At 44.8% G+C, this 22,514-nt stretch overlaps 3 protein-coding genes across 5 annotated transcripts; 1 reads left to right on the top strand and 2 right to left on the bottom strand.

The window, feature by feature from the left end:
• Positions 1-1,125: 1,125 nt before the first annotated feature.
• LOC135370537 (uncharacterized) lies at positions 1,126-3,871 on the bottom strand. Its single transcript, XM_064604317.1, has 2 exons — positions 3,572-3,871; positions 1,126-1,595 (listed from the first exon to the last, which is right to left on the bottom strand). Exons 1-2 carry the CDS (start codon positions 3,652-3,654, stop codon positions 1,142-1,144), a joined length of 537 nt encoding a protein of 178 aa, XP_064460387.1. The 5' UTR covers positions 3,655-3,871; the 3' UTR covers positions 1,126-1,141.
• A 23-nt stretch (positions 3,872-3,894) lies between these two features.
• Positions 3,895-16,127, top strand: LOC135370536 (chromosome-associated kinesin KIF4-like). Of its 3 annotated transcripts, none has more exons than XM_064604315.1 (12): positions 3,895-4,066; positions 4,396-4,626; positions 5,573-5,844; positions 7,212-7,372; positions 8,622-8,713; positions 8,813-8,932; positions 10,011-10,157; positions 11,225-11,480; positions 11,891-12,081; positions 12,448-12,672; positions 13,855-14,000; positions 15,630-16,127. In XM_064604315.1, the coding sequence occupies exons 2-12, from the start codon at positions 4,404-4,406 to the stop codon at positions 15,750-15,752; spliced, it is 1,956 nt and encodes a 651-aa protein (XP_064460385.1). In that variant the 5' UTR covers positions 3,895-4,066; positions 4,396-4,403; the 3' UTR covers positions 15,753-16,127. The 3 variants fall into 3 exon arrangements, with proteins under 3 accessions (XP_064460385.1, XP_064460386.1, XP_064460384.1); XM_064604316.1 differs by lacking the exon at positions 3,895-4,066 and adding an exon at positions 4,184-4,330; XM_064604314.1 differs by lacking the exon at positions 3,895-4,066 and having other exon boundaries at positions 4,185-4,626.
• A 2,455-nt stretch (positions 16,128-18,582) lies between these two features.
• Positions 18,583-20,932, bottom strand: LOC135370526 (N-alpha-acetyltransferase 35, NatC auxiliary subunit-like). The gene has a single exon (XM_064604307.1). The coding sequence runs from the start codon at positions 20,907-20,909 to the stop codon at positions 18,729-18,731; it is 2,181 nt and encodes a 726-aa protein (XP_064460377.1). The 5' UTR covers positions 20,910-20,932; the 3' UTR covers positions 18,583-18,728.
• Between the last annotated feature and the right edge of the window lie 1,582 nt (positions 20,933-22,514).

Here is a 22,514-nt window from a genome sequence, read left to right as displayed (position 1 = left end):
TGGACTGTAAGTACTACAATAGATTCCTATCTAAATGTTTTGCATATTATTACGGGTAGCTTTAATTTATTATTAATAACTTCATTTTTGTACAGGCAGCCATTAACAACCGTTAAGTTTGATAACGATGATAATTTGTCGTCCTCGGTTATACTGTAATCTGCCCTGCAAGTGCTTCTCCACTGCACCTTAGCACACACTGATGATCCTCTTTGCCTTATGAGAGGCAAATCATTGTGGATTTATTGCCAAAGTGACATGGCACAGCTGATAAGATCCTATTTTCTATGAAAACATTTAGTAGTAAGTTCAACTAGTTTCACTGAGTGTACACGTTTGTGTTAGTTCGTTCTCAGTAAATTGTACCAATGTGTGACAACTTTTCGTGTCATGATGTTAATGGCACATTTTTGTCACGTACAGTCACTTCTGTCACTGATGTTCGTATCACTGATCAAGTCAGTTGGAATACTTGCAGTAGAATATCAACAGTATGATCATAGTTGACCTGGATTTATTTTTCTTTTTTTTTTTCTTGTTCTGGAACCTCGTGACAGGTCTTTTTAGATGCTTCTATTTCTAACCACTACGTCGTTAATGTGAAACCTCTCCGCAGAGGCCAAGCTGCATTCATGCGCATGTTGCTTCCTCAGCATGAGGCATTTCAGTAATGCTAATGCATTACATTTTCTGTAGATGCAATAAGTAATGGCCAAAAGTATTTTGGCCGAGCAATGCATAATGGCACTACACATTATTTGGGTTGAAAGTTCACGCATTGTCTAAAGCCAGCAGTTATGAATTGTGCCAGCTTATATTAATGTGTATGAATTGTGCCAGCTCAGGCTTATTATTTCTTCATGGATACTTGAAAGCCTCCTTCCATTTCGTTTATTTATTTATTTATTTTTTTCTCTTCAAAACTGAGTTCGAACCATGAAAATTCCGTTGAAGGAAAAATGTGCAAATGTGACGTGTACTATCTGCTGAATAACCTGTACAACATTTTGCCAGGAAAAAAAAAAGTTACATCATGAGATCCCCCACTACAATGGAGCGCAGTATAAAAATTTCTGTCCACTTTTTTAACGCAGTATTTGAACAGGGTTTTTTTTTTTTCTTCACTTCCTGGGCAAAGAAGTTACGTCTTTGTCCTGTGGTAAAATTTCATGGCCTTCTTGGAGAGCTGCACGCCGTCAGAGAGGCCTGGTCGTTTGTTCTTTGGTTTAGCGGGCTGGGACTGAGAGCAGGCGTCGGCGTCCAACGTGTCTGCAACTACGGTTACCGTGTCGGCGGGAGGAACGAGCTGCGTGGGGACGTCGCTGTCGTGAAAATACTTGCAGTTGTGGCCAAACCTGCAGCGGCCCTTGCGATAGTTCCAGCAGATCTTCTTCCCCTCAACCTGCGTCTGCTGGCTCACGGGAACAGTCATCTTGACGTGCCGCTCGAAAATGGCCGACTGTACGTTTTCTTCTTCCCTGAAGGGGTTTCTGAACACAGAGCTGCTGGAGGCGTCTTCCCCGGGCTGGTCGAAGGGGCCGGGGAGCCTCGCCCTTTCCGCCGTGCCCGTGGGCTCAGTATTGTCATCGCTGTCCCTGTTGAAATTGGTGAACACACACGGTTACAACGGGACATAAATGTAATGCCCCTGCCACACTGGCACGAAAAATGACATTAAGTGCGTATAATGAGTTAAGGCTTACTGTCGTTCGTGCTGTGCTATACGGAGATATTTAATGGCGTTTGTCCGAATGACATTTTTAATGACATAACGAGATTGCGACAACTCATTATCGCAGGAAATACGTACCCTCGCTCCCATTGTCTGAACACAAGAGCAGTTTAAAACATCCATAATGCCACTCTGTACTACACACTTATTTTATAAATTACACGAAAACGAGCATTATTTTTTGCAAAATGTCTTGGCGTTGTTAACGATTGTTTTTTTCTTTTCTTTTCCTTTTTTGTTGCATATTTGCTTTTGGTGTAGACAGCCACCTGACAGGTAAGATGACAACAGCTTTCTGACATAGTACAGACCATCGATTACAAAATAAAGCAAATTTTCTCATTTTGTGCAATATTATAGGTATTTTTAATCTCTTTGAACTCGTTTACGCTGTTGAAGTACCCAATCTCTTACGTGGCTACTTGGAGACCCACATCGACATCATCGCGTTCACTGTCATTCCAATCCGATGTGTAGCATGATTATTGTAAGAAATGGCATTCAAGACCCGTCTGGACATTACAGGCTAATGTTATTTTTTCTGCCCGTGCGGCACGCGTATAAGATGCAAGCTAGCTGGTGTAGATGCGAATGTGTTAATATTTCCTTGAGACTGGAGGAAAAGAGAGACATGAGCAGGAACACTAAGCACACTCATACGAGTCTTGGGCATTCCTTTGGTTGGTGTCACCATTCTGTATGTCGGCTTCACCTCACTGTCGAAATAGGTTTTGACTCAAAACCCATTTCGACAGTTTGCCTCAATTCTTCAAAACTTTTGAGGAATCGAGGCAAACTGCCAAAGCCACACTAAACTATCCTAAAATATCACTAGTTTCAGGTAGTTTATGAAATTTAGGTTAGTTTAAGTGATATTTGACTTTGGTTGATTCTGTATTATATTTTAGGTTAGTTTAATGATAGCATAGGTTAGTTTAGCACAGCTTTGGCAGTTTGCCTTGCCTCTTTAAAACCCATTTTGACAATCACTAGTTTTTGTTAGTTAATTATATTTTATGTTAGTTTAGTGCGGCTTTGGCAGTTTGCCTCGCCCCTGCAAAACTAATTTTTGACACGGAGGTGAAGCCGACTTGCGGAACGGTGACGCCAACCAAACGAATTTGCCTTTTAGCGAGAAAGAGAGAAGAGAGAAACTGATGTTCTGAGGCTGGAACAACGTAGAAGGGACAAATACATCGATCCCTACAGCTGGCTAACTTTTTCAGTGACTTTCATCCTTCATCGTTGAATTTGCCTTTTCTCTTTTCCACCAATCTCGAGGAAATGTTACTTTACCCTGTGGTTATTATTATCCAATCTTCTGCTGCTCTACAATACATGGCATGCAAGAGAAACCATAAAGAGGCCTTCAGAATAACCACTTGGACAGAGAGACAAAAATGATAGAAGTGGCAAAAGAATTTGAGGATATTGGTGTTTACCTCCACAATACCACTGCATGCCAGATAAATGAGTAGCAAAGTATTATAACTGTCACAGTTAAATTGTGTTGTAAAAGTAGCAACAGTCTGTTTGGCCGCATTGTACTGCATGACAGAGTGCTATAAATAAGGAATTTTCTGCGTAGCGCGGTAAATGAAGCACGGGCCCTTTAACACTCTGCGTTCCCTGAGCCGTGATACTTGATGATTCCTATTGGTTCTCTGAAACACGTGACCCCCCCAATGCGCTCGCCCGCGATTTCCCCGGCCAATGCCTCCTGCGGAACATGACGCCGTTGATTGCACATGTGCATCGGTTTACGTGGTTGTTAAGCCCTTTACAAAAAGGTCGTCCCCGAAACGGACCGTAAATAATGCAAGGCAACTGCAAACGTACCCCCTGTTGTCTTGCACAGATTCCGCGTCAGACTCCGCTGAATCTGACTCCGATGATCCGTAATCGGCTACGAGGGAAGCCATAGCTACCCGCTCTAAAGAATCACACAAAGCTCAGCAATTGTGTATCTAGCAATTGGGACCATCACAGACGAAGCGACGAAAAGCCTGCTGTCTCACAGTCAACCCAGTGCTCTTGTTTACACAGAAAGAAAAGTTGAAGCTATGAACGCTATAACTGAAGTCCACTTTTGCTCTCAGAAAGCCGCCATTGCGCATTTCTGGCTACGGCTAGCAATCCTATAAGTGAGCAGAGCCGTCAAGCCAATCTGTGGCCACTGCGTTGTCTGGTGTTGGCTTTGTTTGGCTTTGCCAGCTTTGCACATGTATGATTGGCTGTCCTAGAAAAACGGCAATGTTTTGAAACCGGGGCGAGCTGTACGGAGCTGTGCCGCGGTGCTTCTTAAAGTTCTTTTGAAAAAACTGTACTTTCAAGGTTAGTGTAAAATGTTTGTTTGGTGTGGTTTCATGTTACAAATTCTGAACGCTATTACGTGTCTCTTACGCAGCTTTCAAGCAAAGAGAACATCCGTGGAAAATATTCTGCGGCGTTCTCGTGTTCTTATACACCATATCATGTGCAACTTTTGAAGAATTGGCAAACTAGAAATGCGTTAGCACGTTACCAGTAGTATAATTTGAACGAGAAAGACAAAAATGAGTGACCATTTCTTCTGCATGTCGTGAAAATGTCTGAAATGTATAATTTTACACGGAAGCTTTTAGGACATGACTGCAGACGCAAAACTGTTGCATCCTTTTCAGACGTAAGGATGAGCGACATCCCTGTAAAGGTGGGTATACGGGCCCGTCCACCCCTCCCGAAAGAGATGGAAGAGCAGTTAGAGTGCTGCGTCGAAGTTATACCTGACAAAGCCCAAGTCGTAGTAGCTGCAGAAAAGGGCTTCACATTCGACTACGCCTTCAACAACACTGCGAGCCAAAACGAACTCTATGCTACTTGCGTGAAGGACCTGGTCTCAAAAGTCATATCTGGTGAGCAGAGAGGGGGCAAATTACTTTATGTCTGTATGCAGCTTTACGTATGTATGCTTTATGACTGTATATATGCCCAGTGGAAGATTTTTCTAAAAGCGTTACTGCAGGTGTTGCGCATTGAACGTGGCATCCCATCAGAACAAAAAGACTGCGACAAAGCCAGGTTTTTCTAAGCTGACCACTCTTGTCCCATATAATCCCAATATGCCATTTAGTTCCAACCAAGCACACCTGTAGTACTGCCACTACATTTGTATTGATCGAGTTATCTTTTAATCAGTTAGACAACAGCATCTGCCTATGTTCTATGGACCATCGGTTGCTAGGGGTTTCCGCTAATCAGTATTTCTGCAGGCAGAGCCGTTGCGGGGCGAGTTTGCGCCTGGGGGAGGGTAAACGTGAAGCGCCGCTCACTGCCGTAAGAAGCTCTGTAAGCAAAGAAAACAAAACGCTCGTGTTTGCACTGCCGAGGTCGTAAATTCAAATTCTCTTCATTTCTGCTTTGTGCTTTCCAACAAGTCTCCCAGCCAGGGCCTGCCGTTCGGCACCCTCTCTGGCGGGGGTGGCAGCTCCTCTACGCCCCTCCCCCCGAAATGGCTCTGTCCGTAAGGTACCGACTTACCACTAGGTCTACCGATCTTGCGCAACTTCTACTATCTTTTCCTTTTTTTCATAAAATATAATTCCTGACAGGACTGCTAGATCTGTACCGATATTCCGGATCAGTGACGGGCAAAGTATCTCATAATTATACTTAAAGTAAAGTACCATTCATCATTGGTACATTAAATGCAGTACAGAGTATCACATTGCAAATGTACTTAAAGTGAAGCACAAGGTACTAGGCAGAGCACTGTGAAGTACTCCACCCACAGTACAGTAACGTATCTCATTTCAGGCGGAACGGCGGCTTCATTTTATCGACGTCCGCATTTATTTGCAGGTTACAATTGCTCGGTCATGGTGTACGGGCAGACCGGCTCGGGAAAGACCTATACCATGGGAACCGAGTACGGACATCAGTCCATAGCGGAACAGGATTGCGGTATCCTGCCGAGAGTTCTGGACGACATTTTTCGGTGCGTTCAAAACGCAGAGAACGGAGAGTGGACGGTGCAGGTGTCCTTCCTGGAAATCTACAACGAGTGTGCCTACGATCTCCTGACGACAAAGAACAGAGAGCCCCTGGTCATTCGCGACACGGGAAAAGTTGTGGTGAGCAAGCGATAGGCAGTAGCACGCCCTACTAGATTATAACGTCTGCACGGTCTGCTAGGGGGCGCTACTCATCGGCTCGCGAGATCTGCATCGTGATTGGACGATGGAAATTTGAATTTTGAACGCGCAGAAGCGGACGTACGGCTACCGTAGCAGACGACAGCAACAGCTTGTATGAAAACATGTAGAATGATGATGATAATCAACTTTAGAATGAAGCATCTCCCGTAGGACATGCACCGTTTGTACAAAACTATTAAGGTAAGCTGAAGTACAAAGTATTGCAGAAATTGAGGAAGAAATAGCCGGGCCGATGAGTGGCGCCACCGTTAGCTGGAAAGGAGTACCTATGACATGGTCGTTATAACCTAGTAAGTCGTGGGCTATAGTTAACTACACAAATGTAAACTATATAGTGCAAGAAAACCTTGAGCTCAAGGACGCGCAAAAGAAGAGCACACGTGAAGAGATTGTGTGTTTGTATTTTACGCGTCCTCAAGCTCAAGGCTTTCTTGCACGTGACACTACAGGTTTTCCCGCCGATTTTAATCCAAGCGCCATCGAAATTAATCCATGTGCCAGGCAAACTTTATGGGGCACGGATTAATTTAGCTGGCACTTGGATTAAAATCGCCGGGAAACCCTGTAGTTGTGGGAATGTAGTTGCGACTACATAGTTTAACATAAATTTTCCTGTATCTAAAGGGGCGGAGAAACGACTTCTAACTGCTCTCGTTTAGCACACTGTTTTTAATATGTTGTCGTCTGTGTATTCGGTACGCAAAGCCATGCTCGTCTCCAGAGCGTGCCGCTTTTATAATAATGTTAATTAAAAAATGTGCTTCGTGCCACACAGGGAGTTTTCCTCCAGAGACAGTTGCAGTGGGGGGAGAGCAGATACGCCTTCAAATATTAAGTCAAATGTTACGTCATTGTAATGTAATATAATGTACATAATAAATGTAATGTCAGTGTAATGTAATGTAACGTCAGATGTTAAGTCGGAATTCTCTACTTTTTTGTCCAGTTACATCGTCTCCCGGCTTTTGGAGTATTTTTGCGGCCTTCACAAAGTGCCTTCTCATGCAGTGTTAAGGAAGAAGTTTTTGGATCACACTACTCATCCATAGTTCAAAAATGGAATTGTTATTCAAACATTACATACGACTGAACGTTCACATTTATGAACTGGTTCAGAACATTGCGCTGTGGCGAAGCTGAACCCACACACACACAAAAAAAAAAGAAACAGTTCCAAGCTCCATGTTCCATTGATGTTTGCAAACTTTGTAAGTGTTCTTATTTTAATACGTTCTTTGTTCAGAAATGTATTCTTTCACCCTCCTAATGTTATATGCATATAGCTTCCAGGGCTGGAGCTTGTAACAGTCGAGAGCATCGATTCTGCCTTAGCCTGTCTGGAGCGGGGCTGTCGGACACGGAGCACGGGCGCAACTCTGCTGAACAGCACTTCCAGCCGATCCCACGCGATCTTTACTGTGCACCTTCAGTGTCTTGCGGAAGGGTACGGAAACGCTTCAGTAGAACTTCCATTGAATACCAGCCACTGTTAATGCTTTAAAGTAGTTCGAATACGGAACGAATATCTGATGCTATATTCGCAACATATTTTCAGCATTCAAAACTTTCGAATAGTACTGGAGCGAGGTATCGCTGTGCTGTCGCCATTCGGCAAGTCGGCTTCGCCTCATTACAATAACGAGTTAGGTGAAGCCCACTTCACGTTACCGCCATTGTTCCTTTGGTGCGCAGCTCCATTCCGCTAGTTGGCTTCACCTCATTGCACTCGAGCGTTAGGTGAAGCTCGCTTTACACTTTTTTTTACAATATTCTGTTACTAAAGTCTACGAATTTCGTGCGCTCATGGTCAACACTGTACTCTGGGCATTGCAGGTTCCACTAAATGTGGTCTCAACTTCAAGAGTTATGTTCAGTAACAGATGGAAGTATGTGCAGTTTCTAAAAAGTAGTCTAAAGTTTTCTAGTACATGACATTCACGTTGTAAGCAAAGAAATGAGGAGATGTGCACAAAGCAGACTGCACAGATCATGTTGACTAACTCTCAGTGCAGTTCAGCCCACTAATGCAGTCTACCATACACAACACAGAGGGCCCTTCTCTCACGATATCTTATGCTGGGTGAAAAGTCTCACATGTTTGGAGCAGAAAATCATCTACTGAGCACAACACCACAAAATATTCCACCATGAGGTATTCTAAATTGTGCAAATTGGGCCTTTTCTGCCTATTCGAATTTGATTCGGCCTCTGAATAAATTATTTGGATTTGATTCGCAATGGAAATTTTGCTATTTGCATAGCTCTATTATAAATATTTCTGCAAAATATTGAAGCCCTGGTCATCAACTGTGTTGTACATCCCAGACAAAATGATGTCTGAACCTTAAAAGTCCTCGAAAAACCCTCGAATTTTTGTTCCAAAATTCAGTGGGAACTAATCCAGATCAGGGCCCTTTCTTGTGCACCATAGGCAAGCTACGAACATTGTCTTTTTGTAAAAACACTCTTCTTTTCTCATGCAACCCAATGCAGTGAAAAAATGAAAAACCTGTGGAAGGGTCTTTCACTGCTCCCTTAAAATGACGCTGTAGATGTGTTGTCTCTCTGTTTGGACTAGACATTTTAAAACTGGCTCATTTAGTTAGCATGTATATTTTGTAATCTGACAATGATTATTACATTGTAAACATAGGTGCGAGATGAAAACTTAATTTTAGTTTTGGATTTTGTAGGACCATGCTGACATCTAAGCTCCAGCTGGTCGACCTGGCTGGATCGGAAACTGTGAAAAAAACCCACAGCATCGGCGACCGACGAAAAGAAGGTCAAGCAACTACCTTTTTTATATATACATGTATATATATATATATGCTATACGGAATGCTTTTGTTTTACCAAGCAATTTTTATCTGTGGTGTTGCAGGAGTAAACATCAACCTCGGACTGCTTGCCCTTGGCAACGTTATAAATAGCCTTCGCTCTGACAACGGGAAAACCCCATACATTTCCTATCGTGGTTCTACACTGACGCGGCTCCTCAAAGGTGAGGCTTTTCCTTTCTTTCTTTCCTTCTATCATTCTCTGTTCTCTCTTATGATACCTGTATATTTTTCGCAAGTAAATTTGATGTAACATATCCCGAAAGAAAATATGTATACAGTACTTATAAGAAAAAAAAAGAAACCTAATGCTGCATGGAAGAGAATATGTGACACCGATTTTGCCCTTCCTTTCCTTCTGTCAGGGCAAAATGCTGTATGCACAGCACGGATGGGTGCCCCTTTCTTAGGGTGAAACCCGATTTTTACTCAGCCAATTGCCCTTACTGAAGCGTCTGTAGGGACGCACACTAACTTGTTTGGCAGCAAATACAGTTAAGGTCGATTCACACGATACAACTTTTTGCTGCAACTCGGAATGCTGTAGTAGTCACGGAGCTCGCCAGATGGTGCAAAAAGACATTGTCATCATCATTTTCGTCCAACCGTACTGTGACTTCCGCTCGTTACTACTTCAGTCCGTTGAGATTTTGATAATATTGCATAATTTCCGCCGGTCAGCGATAATTTCGTCATCTCGCGTACCGCAGCTGCAATAACTGACACATCAAAGTCTTCCTGATTGGTTGCACTTGCAAGGCGGAGCCCCGTGATTGACAGGTTGCAGCTAGAGTTGCAGGAGAAATCGCTCGTGAAGCGATCGGCTCTGCAACTCCTGCGACCCGGGTTGTGCAACCAGAGCTTCGACGTTCACACGTTGCAACTTAGTGGCGCCACCTGGTTGCGCGCAACTAAAGTTTTATCGTATGAATCAACCCTTACATCACGGTTTGTATCAAGCCGTACAGTTAGCTCGAGTAGCTGAGCCCGATTTCTCCCTGAATTTAACATACTGAAAGTTTTTCCACCCAAATTCGCATGAATTTAGAGCACATGTTTATTTTCCCCATTTTTTACTTCTCAAATTTAGAAGAAAAAAAATTTATTGAAAACTTCAGAATCTACGTGTATAACATCGATTTCAAACATAAAACAAAGGGGAAAAAAGGCATGTCGAGACGTCAAGTGCAGGCACGTTGGATTTGGATTTGGAACGAACCATTGAGTCTCGCTTTCTTTCAGATACCCTGAATGGCCAGAACTTCACAGTGATGATTGCCTGCATAAGTCCCGCACTCAGCAACGTCGTCGAGACTGTGAACACTTTGCGTTTTGCTGACCGTGCCAGGCAGATAAAGACGAAGCCTGTCATTAACAGGAGCAACAAAGGTAGTACACCTGTACTGTTTCTTATCTCTTGTCGTGATTTACTGTGTGTGTAAATCAGGCCCGTGCAAATATTCAAAATTTCCTAATACTGACGCGAATAATTCGGTATGCGATCCTATTTTCGGATCGAATACGGAATTCTGTATTTACATTTCTAATCAGATCAATGTTTCTTCCACACGCAATATATATTCGAATAGCTGCGAAGCTGCACACATGAGGCCGGAAACGGTGCAAGAGTGTGTATGAAACAAAGTGAGCGCTACTTTACATTCCAATCAGTATGAATGTCTCACGTATACACGCTGTACACAAGTTTGTACTATCAGTACACAGGGTGCATGTGTGTCCGGTCCAATTGTACAACTGTTGGCTTCGTAATCCATTCAGTTTGGCTATGTATCTATAGAGCCTGAAGTTTAGGGTTTTACCCGATTGTTCCCCAAATTTGCACCCCGAATCGAAAGTTGACGTTTTAGGGTGAAACCCGATTTTTACCCGGCAAATTTGCCTTCACTGGGATGTCTGTAGGAATGCAATAACTTACTCGTTTGGCAGCAAATGCAGTTACATCACCGTTAGTACCAAACCGCTACAGTTACTTTGAGTAACTGAGCCTGATTTCTCCCCAAATTTTGTGTACTCAAAGTTTTTTTCACCCTAATTCGCATGCATTTAGTGTACATGTTTATTTACCCGATTTTTACCCCCCGAATTTAGAAAAAAATATTTCCCGAAAACCTCAGGCTGTATGTATCTATTAGCTTCGGTTCAAACGTAACTACAGGTTTTCCCGGCGATTTTAATGCAAGTGTCAGCTAAATTAATCCACGTGCCATGCAAACTTTATGGGGCATGGATTAATTTAGCTGGCACTCGGATTAAAATCGCCGGGAAAACCTGTAGTTGCACATGCAGAGTGTGTGGATCGCCATCATTAAAATGAAGTTGTTTGTTGTTACTAGGCGCTTGAATTGATGTTGTACGTTACGGTTTTCCTAGCTCTGTCCCCAGCATAAAAACATATAACAAGCTCTATGTTCACTGCCTACATAAAATACCCGCAGAAAACGCGTACCACCGTGCGCTGGAAAACATTCCTCCAACTCCGGCGTTCTGGCGTCATTCTGGGCAGCAGCAAGCCTTCAAGACACCGCTGCACCCAACGATGAACAAGCCCAATGCCGAATGTCACCTGCAAAGTACATTGCTCGAACCCACGGAGGAGGACTGCACGATCCACTCCTTTCCTCACCGGAGCCCTATTACTCCAAGTTCCGCCACTCCGCATACAACTCTCGCTCAGCAGACCATTCCTATCACGTGAGTTACAGCTACGGAGCTCTTCCGCAACCTTCTCCGAGACGCAAACGGATGGATGTTAGAGAAATGAAAGCTGGTTGTTATTCTGTAACCGAACATGCGTGGTTGCATTAAAGGAACAGTTTCATACAGATTTATGCGATCCCGAAAACCCGAAATGGAATTACTCTTTAGAGTATCATAGATGAACAGCATGGGAAGGTTTTGTTCGGAACAGAGTACCGTATTTGTTCGCTTATAAGATGCACATTTTTTAAGCCAAGAACATTGCACCGTTGAGGAGGTGTTTTTCATTACATTCTTATAGTTTTTCATTACCTGCTGTATGGATTTATTTCTGTGAAACCTCCGTGATGTCTTCTGTACGTGCCCTTGACATATTCTAAATAAATAAACCGTATGCCTTGCAGGCCACTCATAGAAAGAATGTGCAGCCGCCTCGAGAAGACCATGTTAAAGGATGTCGTAAGTCGCCTGGAAAAATTTGCTGCGCTGTCGAGGGACCAAACAGTAATGGAAGCCACGCCGAATGATGTGAAGCTGACACCTCATCAGATGACAGTGTTGGACGCCATCAAGTCTGCGAAAAGGAACTTTTCAGGTACACATAAGTGCTCGTGTAATTTTCACATGCGAGGCTTTCACATCGTGTGTGTGTGTGGGGGGGTGCTTTTGATACATAATGATAGACTTATGAATGATAGACTCAAGCACGGATGCAGTACTCCAGGATGAGTCAGCAGTATTTGTGAAATAAATAAATAAATAAATCGCAAACAACACAACGGAAGAATCGCGTTCCTTTTATGTTGGTGTCAAGGCAACAGCATCTTTCGCTCCGCACAGAGTAATTTTTACATGTTAGTTCCACCTTTAAGTTAATCATTTGTTTTTTGCGGTGTCTGTAGCACCTCAGTTTGGACCCAGTAAAACGAAAGTTTTCCGTGTGTTCTTCCTCCTCTTCTAGAGCAAACAGTAGTGCAGGACAGTTTGGCTTCCCCAATACTTGCCACTGCAAGGACTCCGCGAGCAAAGAAACCCATGGACGACGTCACAAACCTTCCCGTGTCCGCCGTTGCTCACAGGACGCGTCGTCGCACCACCATGTTTGTGAGGCGCGTCGAGCGGGACGACAGCCCGGAGCCTCTGCCAGCCAAGAGGGGACGAAAAAGCGTGGCATGCTTTGGATGCAGTAAGTTTGAATGTGGCACCGTTTCTTTTTTTTTTATATATATATATATATTTATTTATTGGTATTTTCACGGTGCCCTGAAATAGTGGTAAGTGAGCAATTACAACATATCAAGGTCGAGAGAAAATCTTACTAGAGTCGCGACAGTAGAGAAAAAAAATGTCTCAGAGAAAAAAAAGCAATCAGAAGGACTTGGAAGGACACACACACATTCGTAGAGCCTGAAGTTTTAGGGTTTTACCCGATTCTTCCCTGAATTTGCACCCTGAATTGAAGGTTGCCTCTTTAGAGTGAAACCCGATTTTTACCCGGCAAATTGCCCTCACTGGGATGTCTGTAGGAATGCACCAACTTACATGTTTGGCAGAAAAATTCAGTAACATCACCGTTTGTACCAAACCGCTACAGTTAGTTTGAATAACTGAGCATGATTTCTCCCCGATTTTAGCGTAATGGAAGTTGTTTCACCCGAATTCGCATGAATTTAGTGCACACGTTTATTTACCTGATTTTAACCCGAATAAATAAAAAAATTATTCGGGTTTATTAAAAAAAATAATAAATAAAATATTTCCCGAAAACTTCAGGCTCTACACATACGACAGTACGACTTGGAAGCAGGGGGGGTACGTACTGTTGCTTCCACAGCGGGATTTATATACCCGTTCCAAATTCCTTCTAGGGGCTCGGGGAGTTTGACGAAATTTCTCAGTGAAGCTTGTTCTGCGATAAAGTACGAGCAAACGCTGTCGCTACTGCCAGTAGTCAGCCCGGTTGCAAATCTCAGTGACATTGCTGCTATTGTGTGCATGCAGGCTGCCGGACGTTTCTTAAGAACTCACTACATCAAGCACGGATGGAAGAATACTGATATCACCATTTTAAAATGTTCAGTATTTAATGAAATATTGTTCAATATTGACGGATTTTTTTTTTTTAAGATATCAGTATATGTTGTTAAACTATCAAATATATTTCTTGTGAATAACATGCTTGCATGCTGTTTTGATCAACGCTTCTCGATATCCTGCTTAGGGTACCATCACTAAAAATTCTGACACTATTTTTACACCTCCGCTATCAGCACACTCCCAAACGACAAGCATCTTGTTTATGCCTTAAGATTGTAAGAAGGAAACCTGATTGTAGATGCCTGTAAAGATTTTCAAATGCATTTTGTAGGGCCAGCTACCAGCAAACCCGTTATACAGCCTGTGAGTGCGGAACAGGCACAACGAAATCACAACAAGGATGTCTTGGCACTCCTCAATTCTGGGTCAGAAAAAAAGCTGTGTGCCTTGTCATGTGTTGGTGTCAAAACAGCAAAGGTGAGGATTAGGCCTGCAGGATTAATCGGTTGTTCATTAATCATTAATCAATGCGTTTTTGAGGAGCGGTAAAACTGGGTAAAGTCAGCCAAGATTGGGTTTCAGATGAAGACGAGATGCTGAGCAGCTGTTCTGAATGCACAATGCTTAGCGTACTTCATTGCCTGTATTCGTGTCTGAATTTGCGTTTTGGCAAGTTCGTTTATGGGGTTTTGAAGGTTCTACCCTCAGTGAAGATGATGCAAAGATGAGCTACATAATTGGTTATGCAATTAGCATTCAATTTTAAATTTTCTGTTGTAGGGGTGTGCAAATATTCGAGTTCCCGAATTCGAATCGAATATCGAACGCTCGAACTATTCGATTCGCGAATCGAATATCCAATATTCGAATGTTCGAATATTCGACTATTCCACGATTATGAACGACACAAATCGAAGGTGGGCTTCACCTGATGCTTCCGTGCATGAGGTGAAGCCCGCCTTACGAAATTGGCCTTTTCGCAGGACCAACACAGGCGGGACGGTGTTTTGTTTGAGATAACGTTATCCAAAGTTAGTTTTGTAGATATCGTCTGTGGAAGGGGTGGCGCCCCTCTCACATGCACTTTAGCGGTGCCGACGAGGGACTTTGATTTGATGTCTGTGAGGTTGCCTTTAAAAAGTTAGAACTCTCGAATAATGATTACAGCCCACGCACAAGAAGGGTGTCTTAAAGATGTCCTTTGCGTCTAAAATTTCAGTAGTGCAACTTCCTAGGGTGAGTGCAAAGAAACTAAAGGGTGTTCATGGGCAAAGCTGAGGCAGGATGCCAATTCGTTTGTTTCACAAATGGCCTGTGGTTGTCTGAAGCAATTACAGCCTCATCCGTGTAACATGCTACTGCCTGACATCAAATTTTAAAATGAAGGTAACCACTCCAGTAAGTGTAGGCTCACCTGGAAAGCAGGAAGCACTCTCATGTAAAATTAAAGGGTAGGGGCTTTAAACAGAAGAATTGCGTGTCTCTCTTGGACAGTTAATGTCAGAAATATTGCACTAAAGCCATGGGCTACAAAATGGAAACTTTTAGTGAGAAAGTAACATATTGTAAATTTTGCACAAATATTCGATTCGGTATTCGGAATTTTTTCCCCCATTCGATTCGATTCGACTTGAAATGTTCGGATTCGCACACGCCCCTAGTTTCCAGTACAGTTCAGGGTCAACCAAAGTATGGTATTCCTTTCTGCCATATAACAAATGGTAGGCGCCAAAACTTTTGTCGATGACGAATTGACTGCTAAAAAAAAATCTTAAGCATTTTTCAGCTCCCACACTTGTTTCCAGCTACACACACACTGCAGATTTTTAGCTTCTCCTTGTGGTAGTGATTTACGAATAGAGCCGGAATATTTATTCGTTTAACCCGATTGTTCCCCGAAATTGCACCCCGAATTGAAGTTTGCCGCCTTGGGGTGAAACCCGATATTTATCCGGCAAGTTGCCCAAGTTGGATACGAATGAGAACTGCTCAGTAACAACCACACAATGTCACTCCACTGTGGAGTCGTAGGCCTGCATGGTGAGACTCCATTTTGCGTTTGAGTGCGACCGCAATTTAACTGTTACCGCTCCGATACTGTTTCAGATCCTGTGCCTCCACACCTCACTTCGGGGGAAGCTCGACACATTTGAGGCACTCAAAACTGTGCCTGGCCTTGGTGCCGCCTTTTATAAGAGGTTTATGGCTGCAAATGTTGTAACAGTTTAGTTTTCTAGTACTATTTAGTACTAGTGTGTACATATTTACTGGCCTAATATTAATGTCTTTGTCTGAGCAAGTTAGCTGTTGTTGTTGTTGTTATCACGTACACTTTTACACATGTGTACAAGGCATCCAAAAACACTCCAAACTCCAAAGCAGAGAAGTTAATGCGGAGGTATACATTTATCATTGCTCATACATACTTGCATCGACATAGTCACAATTTTGCATGCAACAATTCCTTAGCTGGTTTTGTTCATTTTATGCTTGTATATAGAACCACCTCGGCTTTTGTGTTTCAAAAGAAGAAAGTGATTGTGAGTTTATTGCTGTACTGACAGTAGTTTGTACCCATTTAATATATATCTATCTATCTTTGTACATTTTTTTTCTAATTGCTTTTCTTAACCACAGGGTTACGTACTAGTATCTTCCTGCGTATTTTGTTCATGTGTTGTGCCCCCTACTTGTCTCCTTTCCAATAATTTCGACACAATATATACGCTCATTCACACGTACAAGACGTAGTACGTGAGCATTCACTATGCTGGGACGCATTTGACAGACTCTACCCGTTGTATCTGTACCCATTAATGGGACGCTCACGTCAGTTCCAGTCGATTTCGACACCACGGTGTCGAAAATCCCACGCAAAGTAGTGGCGTAGTTTGACTGTTATTGATCATGTATTCTGTTATTGATCATGTATTCTGCGGAATACATGACATGAGCAGACGACGGATGTTAAAAGCATGCCGGAATTCCCCTCTCTGTGAGAACCAATGAGGGTTTGGCCTTGGGAAATGGAACGGTGCGGCTGAGCGGGCGTCTCGGAGTTACGGGGGGTGTCTGAACGACACCATTCCTCCTCTCAGCGCCACACTCTCACTCCTCCGCCGAGGGAGTGACGTCAGCTTCCGCGGCCGCGTAGGCAGCATTGATCTTTAAATTTTTTTAAAATTTAATATCTACCATAATTTCACACGTATAAGCCGCAGGACCCGTCTTAAAGGAGTACAGAGGGCCATCCAAAAATATTTCAGATTAAGACATCTGGTAAAAGTGTGTGTGTCATTATACCGAATAGCGTGAAAGGTTTTGATGTGTGCAATTTGTTTCCCAGAAAAAAACTCACATAAACATAGTTCCACGCATTCACCCTTTACTCGCCACTCCAGCTATAACGAGGACGAGGAGGTATGATGGCACGTCACCGATGACGGTATAAGGAGAACTCGTTCTGGTTTGCCAGTCAATGGGGGTCAGCGCCTTGTCCCTTTGCCGCAGTAAACCTGTTTTGCCAGTTTTGCCGGAGAGTTGGGGATAGAAGGAGCGGCCGAAGCATTACCGAGCAAGGAGAAAGGCTTTATCAGAACCCAGAACAGCCAAATAGCAGACAGCAGAGTAGCAGACGACATTTCTCTAGGCCAATCAGCGAGCGTTCTCTTTATAGCGTCAACGCGAGGTTCCAGGCAGATCACAGGCTGGTACTGCTCTTCACCACCGTTGCGCACGGTCGCTTTTTGCGGCGTATTTTAAATTCAATTTCTGCGATAATTATGACTCTGTGGTGTAAATTACTTCGCATGGTGCGTCTTACTGGCCTACTTAACAGTTTTATAGGAAGAAAACTGGGTGTTAAAAAATGACTTCTGTGCTACTTTAAGGAAAGCTTTGAAAATTTTGGGGCGGATAAGCCACGGGCAATACGACGCTACTGATTTGTGCGACCAAGGAGACCACAGAGAAGGCCATAAATCCTGTGGTCCATACTCCGGGGTCGTCATGGTGTACAACAATGGAGGTCAGTTCTAGTGTTCTACCAAGGTCGGATTGTGCCCTTGTTGCGTGTTTTTCGTGGATCAACGGGTCACTGGCCATCCAGAAGGCACGAATCACTGTCACCCACTTTCGTTATAGCTGCTTGGGGAAGGCACCAGGAAGGTCGCTCTAGGTCAGTCTACTCGAATCTGGATGCGCCCCTGTTACGCATTGTTCTTGCATTGGCAGGGCAGTGCTGTTCCAGAGGCACTGTCGGCCCTTTCGTTAAAACCGGCGTATGGGGAAGATACCAGGGGAAAATAGTCGTCAGATAAGACGCAGAGCGCCCGTGAGAAGAAAAAAAAATCGCATAAGCCGCGGCCAATATACGTGAAATTACGGTAAGCACTTGCCGAACAAAATGCCAAGTAGATTGTCAGCCGATGCTGAACATAAGCTGTGTCCATTTCATGGATGGGTTTCCAGATGTAACCGTCGCTTTAACGCTGGTACAATAAGACTGCATGTTATGCTGGTTAAAAAAAAAAAAGTAAATAAGTATCACAACAACCACTTCATATATATGCATGAGGCCTAGCAGTCTGTAGGCCATTGCAAATGTTAAGCTCTCTGAGAAGAATTTTTTAAACTTTCACAATTAAAAAGAAAAGTTATGGATACAGTAGCACTTTCTTTCTGAATTTTTAGAATATAATACGCCCTCCGCTGTGTAGCACAGCTTCCAAGCTCGATTGGTAGTCAGTTTAGTTGCATTACAAACCCTATAGTACTATGTCCCTACTAGTACTAATTCTCTACTATTGAGCGCAAACTAATGGGAATTGTGTGCTAATATATGCACCGAAATGTCATAAAACAAGACGGACGAGAAGACTACAGGTTTTCCCGCCGATTTTAATCCAAGTGCCATCGAAATTAATCCACGTGCCATGTAAACTTTATGGGGCACGGATTAATTTGGCTGGCACTTGGATTAAAATCGCCGGGAAAACCTGTAGTATCAAGGGGGCGCGTTCCACGTCGCAGCATCAAATAACACCTTGTATCGTCCCTATAAGTTGGAAAGAATGCAGCCATTTTGTACGGACAGTTTGAGATGCCTTCTTTCCACCGTACTATGTGCAGCATTTATTACACAACATTCGTCATCAGTTCTACTTTACATCTTGAACCCAACGTGTCCCGTGCCCGCAACACCGATTAGATTCGGATAATTGGGAAGTTCTTGTGCTGACTAAAATCAAACTCTGGATAGCTGGCCGAGTTTTTCTTGTGCCCACTCAAAAGCAGTTTGACGACGACAAAGTTGGTCTTGGCCACTTTCACAACCGACGTCAGCTCGTCGTTGAGCTCGGGCACGTTCTCCAACAGGATGCGGACGTGCTGGAAGCACTTACACGCCCCCAGGTACATGTCCTCTGGGGTCGGAGGCGGCTGGTACCTATAAGGGTCCGTCATTTCTTTGTACTGCGCGTACTGCACGGGAGGAGGGGTTAAAATACTGTTGAACGGCGCAAACCGGTGCTCGTACCGCACCTGTTCCTTGTCGAAGTCGGGCCTCGGACACCGGAGCTTCCCGTCGAGGAGGAAGCCTGTGATTGTCTTGTAGTAACCTCCGCACAGGTTCTGCAGCGCCTGGTTGATAAATATCTCTCGGCTGTGCGGGCACGTCTTCTTCTTGCGCTTGTTCTTCTTTATGTTCCGCCCGCCTTTCAGCTGTTCCGCTCGGGCCTCCTGTTCCATCAGGAACGTGTCGGCGCGAGACAGTGCCGAGATCATCCACCCGTAGAGGAACTCGTACAGGTACCAGAAGATGTACCCGTACTCGTGCGTCGAGTACAGCTCCAGCTCGAACCCGGACAGGAGGTACTGGATCATGGTCTTCAGGACGTGGTGCAGTACCCAGGTCGTGAAGCACGCAAACTGCGGCGTCGGCTCTAGCTTGCTCGAGATGCTGTGCAGCACAGTGTCCAGCCTGTCGGCTTCGTCCTGAAGGACCGCGAGCTCTTCGAGGAGATGGGTGAGTTTGTCGCGCTGGCGCGCCCGGTTGTGGCCGCAGATGTGAATGAGAGACGTGAACGGTCGCACGCAGTGTGCAAGAAACGCGTCCACGAACTCTTTGGCTTGTTGGTGGCTCGAGAGGGTGGTGCCTCGCGCCAGCACGGGTGGCTTGATGAAGGCGCGGACGGATTCTTTCAGGACGTCCACCATGGTGAGGGAGCCGAGGACCTTTCCCGGGGACGGCAGGTACAACATCTGTACGATCGATCTGGACAGAACGCACGGCCAAGTTTTGCTGAATTCGGTTAAGAAGTCTATGGCAGAATGAAACGAGGTGCACTCCACAATGCGGCAGATGTGATGTAACCTTCCCAGCAGAGATTCGAGATAGTCTGTCATGTCGGCTCGCGATCTTATCTTGGTGTACCGAGGGAAAGTGGGCGGAAGGAGCCTCTGGTTGACGAGGGGTTCGAAGCCCATGACCGTCGGGTAATCCGCTTGATTTGCCCCCTCGGCCTTGGGGTCGGGCTGCGCACCGAGCGAAATAGTACGACGGATAATTGGTATGATCTCGAGACACTGTTGGAGGAGACGTTCGACTTCTTCCAGACCAGAACAACCTTTCTTCTGAAATATGATCAGTGCTTGATAGAACAGACGACAAAATTTTATTCTCGAGTGAACAGCAACGGCTTCCTCATGCAGAACTAGCTGACTCGCTTCGGCTTGTTCTCCGGGTTTCGTCCGGGTGTACTTTACGGTCCGAGCCAGTTCTTCCTCCACCTCTTTCATCATGCCGGTAGCGCGAACGTCGGTGATGTCGCAGTCAAGTTTGTATCCGTAGAGCAACGGCTGAAAGTCCTCCTCTTCGAAGACGGCGGCGCGGTTGACAAAATTTTTCACAATGTCGACCACCTTCAGGGTGCATATGGAGAACGCTTTCATAACTTTGTCTTCGATCATGTGCGGCTTGTGAAGGTACAGATTGGTGAAAACGGTTTGAACGAGCGAGTGTCCTTCAAGCCAAGTGACTAGACAGGCGAGGGTTGAGTCGATGATCCCGATTATTTCTTCGTTCGTCAGATCGGCCACCTTCAGTTCGCGGGCTGACAGCGCTTGATCGAAATTGAGCACTTTCTTATTGCCGAAGTTGCACATCATACCAGCATCCATTTTCGGATCCATCATCTCGATGGCAGACATGGCTTCAAAGAGGGTGAACATGTCGTCGTGAAGCAGCTCGCCGAGCTTGAGCTCTTTCGTTGCATCTTTGAACTCCGACGTGACGTTTTTCCAGTTGTAGTTGACTGTTGGTGCTTCGTTTCTATCTGATACGATTTCTCCACTGACCTCGGCAAGCTGTTCACTTTCCGACGCCATTTTGACTTCCGCGCCACCTGTGTAAACAACAATCTACCCATCTGCATTCTATGGCTGTGGGCCGGCTGCTGCGCGTCGGTAAGCGTGAGGTAACCATAAAAAAAAAAAAAAGAAAAGAGTATTCGGGAAGAAAGTCACACAAAGGAACTTTGACCTGGACGACGCAAATATTCACTACGGATGCTGTGCTGAGTGGCACGCGGATCCAGGAGGGGCGTCTTAGATCAATCGCCCATCGGTTATTTTTCAAAGCAGTGGCGTGGCCAGAGGGGGGCTTCAAACCCCTCCGGGAACCCTTCCTTTGGTAGTTACGCTCCCGTTCGAAAGCATTAGGCTTCGATCACCCCCCCCCCCCCTCGCCAAAAAAGAACAAACAACGTCAGTTACATGGGATTTCCCTCTCACCCCCACTATGCCCCCCGAAACCGGGGGGCGCTGGATCTGCCTCTGCATTGCACGTTATCACACGTGATTTGGGAAAAGCGCGGGGCGTCCGCCTTTTTCTGGCAGTCAATGTAACTGCATCCTCCTCCATCCATATCCTCCTAACAATCATCATCTCGAATGACATCTTTCTCTCCCCTGATTTGTTGAAAACAGGTGGCGTACGTCTTTTCTGTTTATGCCCTACATAATTGTTGCAAAAAGGCGTGCGCCTCAAGTTTTCAACAAATCAGGAGAGAGAACGATGGTTGATGGTTAGGAGTGTGAAGAAACTGCCACTCCGTTTAATACATTAAGTTTGCCGTGTGGCTACGGTATAAGTGTCACAAAGTGGCGTACGCCTCCCGTTTTCGACGAATCTGGGGAGCTGACGATGTCATTCGCGAAACGAAAGCAAGTAAATTAGTTACAAATACCCAGTCATAGGGTAAGTTACTAAACAAAGTAACGATGTTACAATTCCCCTGACAAAATAGGAACTGATGAGTTACAGTTGCAGTTAGTCCTTTTGAAATGTAACTAATTACAGCCACATTGAAGTAACTTAGATTACAGTTGCATTGTATGAAAGTGGAATAAGCGTAACTAAAAAAAAAAAAATACCCTAGCGATTGCACTGTCCAAGCGTAACTATACCGTGTTACAAACAGAAGATTTCCTATGGATCGATGTAAAGCCATGGAAGTTAGTCTCAAACTTACCTGGGTTTTCCTCAGACGCTGTCAGACATATACTTCGGAGCAGTTCCCTTAGAAGTCGGCCCAGGACGCACATACTCCCAGAGCGTTAGTCGTGACGTTGCCCACCTCTGTGAGGCCGACAATGGCGAGCCCAAGCCTACTGACGATTTATTTTTTATTCCGTGTTAGCGCCGCGAAGCAACTGTGGCTATGGGCGGCGTACAGATGTGGACAGATGGAGAGAGGACAGCAGGAAGGAGTGGGTGACAGGGGGTTAGTTGGGGGCGCCCTGGGCCGACTTCAGGGGGGAACTCTGCTGACATTCGTCTGGGAAGTCTTCGGAAAACCCAGGGAAAACCTCAGACAGCACAGGCGGGGGTAGGATTCCAACCCACCACCTCCCTGTTTTCAGCATAGCCAAGGGACCGTGGCATAGCCTTGGCTACCACCAACGAGCGGGACGCCTTAACCCTACACTCTT

This window comes from Ornithodoros turicata, chromosome 10, assembly GCF_037126465.1.
Source record: "Ornithodoros turicata isolate Travis chromosome 10, ASM3712646v1, whole genome shotgun sequence".
NCBI lineage: Eukaryota > Metazoa > Arthropoda > Arachnida > Ixodida > Argasidae > Ornithodoros > Ornithodoros turicata.
Note: the sequence above shows the minus strand (reverse complement) of the source record. Positions and strands in the feature narration are given on the sequence as shown.

Bases quoted from the DNA above. Each gene is read 5' to 3' on its own strand.
- LOC135370537 (XM_064604317.1), bottom strand. From the start codon at position 3,654: ATGGCTTCCCTCGTAGCCGATTACGGATCATCGGAGTCAGATTCAGCG. The intron at 1,596-3,571 runs GTACGTTTGCAG...CAATTTCAACAG, and splicing joins TCTGTGCAAGACAACAGGGG to GGACAGCGATGACAATACTG.
- LOC135370536 (XM_064604314.1), top strand. From the start codon at position 4,320: ATGTCTGAAATGTATAATTTTACACGGAAGCTTTTAGGACATGACTGC. The intron at 4,627-5,572 runs GTGAGCAGAGAG...ATTTATTTGCAG, and splicing joins GGTCTCAAAAGTCATATCTG to GTTACAATTGCTCGGTCATG. The intron at 12,082-12,447 runs GTACACATAAGT...CTCCTCTTCTAG, and splicing joins TGCGAAAAGGAACTTTTCAG to AGCAAACAGTAGTGCAGGAC.
- LOC135370526 (XM_064604307.1), bottom strand. From the start codon at position 20,909: ATGGCGTCGGAAAGTGAACAGCTTGCCGAGGTCAGTGGAGAAATCGTA.